At 36.3% G+C, this 7,500-nt stretch overlaps 1 protein-coding gene across 4 annotated transcripts in view; it reads right to left on the minus strand.

The window, feature by feature from the left end:
- Positions 1-7,500, minus strand: part of il21 (interleukin 21) — a 20,424-nt gene that overhangs the window by 2,069 nt on the left and 10,855 nt on the right. The window contains exons 2-7 of one of the 4 annotated variants that reach the window (XM_084430575.1): positions 3,153-4,784; positions 3,007-3,054; positions 1,506-1,628; positions 1,360-1,398; positions 968-1,045; positions 1-378 (exon numbers count right to left, since the gene is read on the minus strand). The exon at positions 1-378 is cut by the window's left edge and continues 2,069 nt beyond it. In XM_084430575.1, the coding sequence (XP_084286701.1) occupies positions 358-378; positions 968-1,045; positions 1,360-1,398; positions 1,506-1,628; positions 3,007-3,054; positions 3,153-3,278 (435 nt within the window). In that variant the 5' untranslated portion in view covers positions 3,279-4,784 and the 3' untranslated portion in view covers positions 1-357. Of the gene's footprint in view, positions 1,046-1,359; positions 1,399-1,505; positions 1,629-3,006; positions 3,055-3,152; positions 4,977-7,500 lie in introns of those variants that run through there. The other 3 variants (XM_084430572.1, XM_084430574.1, XM_084430573.1) reach the window with 3 other exon arrangements.

The following is a 7,500-nucleotide window of genomic DNA, read 5'->3' on the forward strand; positions in this document are numbered from 1 at the left end:
AAAGTGAAAGATCTAATGGTAAGCTCTGGGTTTTGTTGCGTAAGGCTTAATCTTCAGCAGGGAAACACCCAACGGGTTCTTTCAAGGAACAGGACAGCAGTGCTGAGATCTCACCACAAGGTCGCGGTAAAACAAAGACAACATTTTACATTGTAAAAAAAGGGTTCAAGCTGATAACAATAGGCCGCCCTTGTTCCTAAAACACCCCGTCAATGACGCGAACAGTCCTTTCACAGATCTCCCAGCTCGAATAAACAATAAAATCCTCAATAAATAAATAATCAATAAATAGGATAGCAGGAGCAGACTCTTCTCTGCCGTGGGTAGTGTCATGAAGGCTCTTCAGTCTTCTCGTCTCTACGCCTGGCTGGCATAGATCTAGAAAAAGGAAAGTAGGTCGTTAGTTACACAGTGCTTGTTATTCTGTTTGCGCTTTTTAAAGGATCTTTTCCATTCCAACGAACAGTGGACACCAATCTCACAAACACCTGCAACTGTTCCCTTCATTTTCTTGGTATAAATGACTGTATTTGGGTTGATTCATTACGTTAATGTATTAACTAACCATGAGCAATACATTTGTTACTGTATTTATTCATCTTTGTTAATAAAAATCCAGCTGTTCATGTTAGTTCACAGTGCATTAACTAATGTTCACCATTTGATTTTAATAACGTATTAGTAAATGTTGACATTAATATTAACTAAGATTAATAAATGCTGAAGAAGTATTGTTCATTCTTAGTTCATGTTAACTAATGTAAAGTGGGTTACACTTTATTTTAAGGCGTCATTGTTACAGTGTAATTATATATCTAAGTACTGAGTCATATTAATCAACTACATGTACTTACTATAGGGTTAGGGTTTGTTAGTTGCATGTAATTATGCATAATTTACTGTTATTGCTATGGGAAGTGTATGTAACAAGGATGTCTATAAGAAGATGTGATTGTCTTGAACTCACCTTTTGCAGAAGAGTTTGAAAGTTCTGCACGAACGTCTGGCTGTTAACCTCTCTGTACGATGATTCGCACTGAGCTTTCTGAAACAGAACATTGTACACGTCAGAACTGCATGCAATCGTGTTTCATTTTTACCATGTAAACACTCTCCAAAATAAAGGTTCCAAAAGGGTGTTTTTAATTCTCTCCAAAGAACATTTCAGTGAGCAGTTCTTATAGGAAACCCTTTTTTCTTAGCGTGAAGAGCATTTTTCCACTATAACGAAGCTTTAGTGGAATGGAAAGTTTCCATGGATGTTAACGGTTCTTCATGGAACCATCGACGCCAATAAGGACTTTTATTTTTGAGAGTGTATAGAAAATGTTAATTTCCATGTGTCGCTTTGTTTCTCACCTGTGTCTCTTCCGGTTTGCAAATGGGCAACCCGTTCAGCTGTGAAAATAAAGAACAATGAATGAATAAATAAATCAGCATTTCTCATTTCTAAATGTGTTTAAAACAATAACAATGAGCAGAAGGCGTAATAAACACACACTCACGATGATTTTTTTGCCAAGCTCCCTGGAGATTTTCCCCGGGACCCTTTTAAGTTTCGCATCGGTGACCGACACGTGGATCATGTTGTGCCTGAAAGATTCCAGTGCAGATGCAATGCAGCAGTCCTGTCGAAAGAAGCAAAGACAACCGTTTAACACATGCACTTTTTTTTCATTTATTTTTTTACTTTTTAATGAGTTCAGATGCAATGGATTTTTAGGCAAACCCCATATGAAAGCTTCTCGGTACACGGGTCAAGGAATCGAATCTGTTTTCTGAAACTACCCAACAATGATCTCTCTCTCTCTCTCTCTCTCTCTCTCTCTCTCTTCCTGTCATTATTACATGCAGACATCTATACATCTTGACTTCAAATTTCCCTTCTGCTCATTAAGCAGTTTTCACAGAAACTATGAGGAAACTCTTTCTTTCCACACTGAACCCAGAGAGCGTTTTCTGCTTGAGAGTGCACAGAAACTGCAACTTTCATTAAGAAGTCATTATGAAACAAATGTTACTGTAAAAAATGCAAACAACAATAATAATAATAAACAGCAGTAAGAAAAAGAAAAAACTCGAAAAAAGAAAAGGTTCTGAATGGAACCTTCAAGGGGTTCCGTCAGGCGCTACACTTATAGAAGCTTTTAGGGGTTCAAAACTAATCATTTTGTTTTATTTTTTATTTTAATTACATTTCATAAACTAAGCAGCTCGTAAACGTAATCCCAAGGGAAACAATTAAATAAACTGTTAAAACATGAAAGTATTATGCAATCATTAAAGGCAGTTCTTTAGAACCCTAAAATTCTATTTAGAACCCTAAAATTCTATTTAGAACCCCAATGTAAGAACTGCAGCAGGTTTAACTGTGAAACAGGACAAATCTGGGTTGCACTTTATTTTAAGGTGTCATTGTTACAGTGTAATTATATATTCAAGTACTGAGTAATATTAATCAACTACATGTACTTACTATAGGGTTAGGATTAGGACTTGGTTGAGGGTTAGTTGCATGTAATTTTGCATAATTTACTGTTATTACTACGGTAACATAACAAGGACTTAAACTGTAAAATAAAGTGTTACCCAAATCTGTTTTAGCATATTAGCTCTAATCTAAATGTCATAAATTACTCATCAGATTTCTCCTAAATGAAGCAAACTTTCTCCTGACCGACTCTAATCTAAAAAAGAAGCGATTACACATCGAGAGGGTGTTTGCCAAGAAAAGCATGACTAAAAGTTGTTATTTCTGTCTTGATTTCAGCTCAGCAAACTGGATTCATTGAAATGTTGTTCATCAACCCACACGTTCTGAGCGCGTTTGAAAATCAATTAGTCTGTATCACGCTGAAGTGAAACCCGCTGAGTTTAAGGTGGGCTGTAATGACAGAAGCGCCTTGATATCACAGCAGGGTCGAATCACTGAGTCATGCAGAAACCGCTACGAAAACGAGAACCCTAATTATGTGAAAAAAGAAGAGAAGAAAACGAGTTTCTTACCTTCAGTTCATTGGTGATGGGTGAGTTGATCAAAGTTGTGCTTTTGCCCTTTTTTTTTAAAAAAAGAAGAAAAAAAATCAAGATTTAAAAAACGTGTAAAATTAACGCAGCAGATCCAAGCCGTAGATCTTTCGAAATCAACTTACCATTGCTTTCTTAATCTTCCCGAGGTCATTCATGACTTTGCCGAGCGTGAGTATCATCGGCGACTCGTCAGCCTGCGAAACGAACCAACACGCCACTGCGAACAGAACACACACAGACGCCTTCATGTTTAAACTGCAAAGTTTCTTCTCTAAAGCTAGTTGGATTGATGTCCTTCATACTGTCAACAGGTACACAATCACCTTTATATAAGAATCCTTGAGGACGCAGGAAAACCGCTTCTCTGTGGAGATTGGAAAGTCGATTTTTACAATGAGTAATTTAGTTTTTCTTTTCCACTGGCCTTCGTCAGTTGACAAAGATGTAATCGAGAGGCGCGTGCGCGGGGGTGTACGGATGCAGTGTGTGTGTGTGTGTGTGTGTGTGAACCTGACCCAGACTTTCTGCACACTTCGCAGGAAACTACAAAATGCTGTCAGTTCCTCTTCTCATTCTGAATCAGCATCAGAAACATGTGTGTGTGTGTGTGCGAGCGGCTATAGGTGCGGCATCATCAAGCACAAGTGGATATGACAAAGGTGCTTTTTACTTTGCGGCTTCCCACACAAACCATATTGATTATAGACAAAAACAGGAAGTTTAATGCATTTTTCATCTTATGAGATAAGAATAACCCTGGAAATGAAATATTTGCACTCAGACCCTGAAGGGGTTAAATTACCGGCCATATCGGGAACTAAAATTAAAACCGTAAAAATAAAAAAACACACATTTTCGTAAATAAAATAAATTATATATATATAAAAACACATTGCTAATCATTTCTCAGTTTCATTTAGTTTAACTCGATGTTCTAAAAACTAAAATAAAAATAATGAAAACTACAGTTTAGGCATATGTAAAAACTAAACAAAAAAAAACAGTATACAAAAATTAATATTAATAAGAAAAAAAACACTTTAAAAATGTTTTGCAAGAAATTGCTGGGTAACACTTTAGTTTAGGGTCCAATTCTCATTCACTAGTTGCTTATTAGCATGCATATTACTAGGATATTGACTGTTTATTAGTACTTATAAAGCACATATTAATGCCTTATTCTGCATGACCATATTCTACATCCCATAATAAACTTAACAACCTTACTAACTATTAATAAGCAGTAAATTAGGAGTTTACTGTGGAGAAAGTCACAGTTAATAGTGAGAATTGGACCCGAAACTAAAGTTTCATTGATGTTTAATTCAGTGTATTACTTCTTTATTATTAATTATTTGTGAAACCGGTAAAGTGAAAATCGTTTTCAGTGTAATAGAATCTCAATGGTACTAAAGCATCACGGCTTGTGGCTTCAGTTCCGCAGTGTCACGACACACTTTCAGAGACGCGATCACTCAACACCATAGAACAGGAAATGAGCTCACAGTGGGCCTCTGAAAGAACTCCTCCGCCAGCCAATCACAGGCCTCGCTCAACAGGAAGTGGTGTGTGTCATACCATAGTGTCACCGCGACAGGGGAAGGCCCTCGTGACCCCCGGACAGGACAGGTTCACGCTGGGGATTCCTCCCTTTACCAGGATCATGGAAGTAATTTGTGCTCGAGGTGAAAACGATATATGATTCGAAACTTTCCTCCGTCAGTCATGTCTAGATCTGAATGGTTTCCCTCAACCTGGAAAGCACAAAGAGTGTGTGGGTTTATGTGTGAGTGTGTGGGAGGGGGTCTAGTGGTGGCATCCATATCATGACATACATAAAACATGCTAAAGTTCACTGATACAGATCTGTGTTTTCTGATGACGAAAATCCGTCCAAAAGAAAAATTTCGAGAATGAGGAGCGACGGAAATATTTTCACATTTATTTTTTGATTGGAACAGTTTATTAAACCTATCTATCTATCCATAAAGATAAATGTTATATTATATCTATGTTTTTGACACATTTATGGCTCTTGTAGTATGATATAGTGAGGAGGGGGAAAACACAAACTGAGCAAAAAATGCAATTTGGTGGATCTGCTGATATTTATAAAGACAAAATGTTGTAAGATGAAATTCTGATGCTTGTAATGTAAATCGATGAGATCTTAGCAGAAACTTACATAAAATGCATATCTGTCGTCTCTATATCTCTCAATGATGATATTTAAAAGCTTAGTTTTATGATCAGAGCTGTGTAGTTTTATGTTTTGCAATACAATGATGATTGAGAGATGAACAAATAAACCTGATAATCATATTTGATACTCATGTGTAAACACGATAAATAAATAAAAAAGGTAATCAAGTAAAACTAAGTTGCTTCCGCCCAAAAAGTGGTCGTCTTGAAATATTACTAACAATATTAATTTATGCTTATATCTACTTAATAAAAGTAAAGATTTCACAGCAAAAAGACGATTTGAAGCACGAGCTGAAGTTGGGCGTTTGTACAATTATAGGCTACTAAAAGACTTTTACTTGCTAAAAACAGTATCCGTCAGACGACAGAAGTACTGGAGGAGATTTTTTATTAATAATATTTATAACGTTTATTAAAGACCCCTGTAGTCAATAATTGTATCCCTTAAAACTCATCTTTGATCACCAAAATGACATATTTAAATGTTTTTTCCTTGAAAATAATGTCTTCATGGCTTAAAATAGCTTGACTGTAACTCGACACCCTTGCCTCATCTATGAATATGCAAATGAGCCCCGCCTCCACTCACTCACTCACTCAGCTCAGAGATCCACTCGTTGACGATCACACGTTGGTCTGACTGGTTACAAGGTAGTCCAGTAATTAATATGATAAGCCTTTTGCTTGACTACGTTATAAAAAATAATAATAATGTGTTGCTAATGTTACACACAAACCATTTTCCTGTTTGCCATGGTTTGTCTTACAGCATAATAAAACACCACAGACACATAAACAAAAAAAGATGATTTTCACCACAGGTCTTTAAATAGAGCGGTGAGGGCATTATGGTTTTGGTAGCTGCAGGCATAATCATATATTAGCTGTTATTAGGGTTGGGCCATCGCGATGGCTGACAGACAACACGATGTTGAGCCAGTGTGGTGAACAAATGAGTCCTACTGAAGAGATGAGTCCGAGCTTAGGACCCAAGCAATCCGATTGGTTCAAAGCACGTTTTATGAGTAATCATACAAAATCACTTTATTATAGAAGACGTTTGTACTACGACGTTATAATCTCTTCAATAGGACTCATTTGTTCACCACACCGGCACCCCGATACCCCCCATTTCCATGGTAACGCGTCATGCTTGGCACGTGATTCACCACAGCCAAAATAGCGCTGTATGACAGATGTAGCGCTTTTTATTTCTAAATGTTAACAAACTTGCTTACCATGTCATCAACTATCTTCTATTCCGACTGTAAAATACGTGTAAGAGAGTTTGTTTTGTCGTTTAAAAACCTTTATAAATGATCTTGATCTGTAACGTGAGATGTTTGTTTGGGCCGCAGTTCAGAGATTCCTGTCTGTTGGATTTATTACAGCACGTCAATTCATCAGTTTCTCCCGAAATAACTTACATGAAAGTAACTGGGAGAAGAATAGAGTCAACTTTATAGTTACTTACACTGTGTATCTGATATGAATAAAACACGTCGGCAAATATATTTCAACGGATTGTTATTGCTGCTTCCATAGACACCATTGTATATTTTACAAACTATAAATTTTACAAACTATAAATGTATTGTTTTGAAACAATACCCCCCCCATATATATATGTTATATTCCATAAAGAAAATTATATGTAGAATTTTATGAATGAGAGACAGGATTTCTGCAGACACAGATTCTGTGTAAGCCTGGAAATGAACATAAAATCAAAACTGACCCAGTTTACGTCTTTAATAAATGCTCCCTTTCATTATCATGTCACTGGGGATTTTTAACCCGTCTCCATTCAATCCATTTCTGATGGATACGATCAAATCCCGTCCTACTTTTTTCCCCTCCTTGTTGAATATTCTTTGTTTTGGCACCTTGCCACTTTCCAGAAGAGATTATGAATGTTGTTTGTTTCATGCTGACTTTACAGATGTTGAGATACAGATCAGTGTTTTCTGTGGCTGATGGTGTAAAACGCAAGCGACATGAGAAGCAATGATTCACACTAAAAAATTACACTTTTAGATATTATATTATAAGAGTCTGAAATGATGATGTTTATTTACGTGCAATACCTTTAGAACCTGCTAATTTTACATATATTTTTATAGATATATATAATTTGCAATCAGGTTTGTCCGTTATATTTCTCTCTCTCTCTCTCTCTCTCTCTCTCTCTCTCTCTATATATATATATATATATATATGTATACAGTATATTAATCAATAATATCTCAATAATATAACAATTTA

This window comes from Rutilus rutilus, assembly GCF_951802725.1.
Source record: "Rutilus rutilus genome assembly, chromosome: 14".
Taxonomy (NCBI): domain Eukaryota; kingdom Metazoa; phylum Chordata; class Actinopteri; order Cypriniformes; family Leuciscidae; genus Rutilus; species Rutilus rutilus.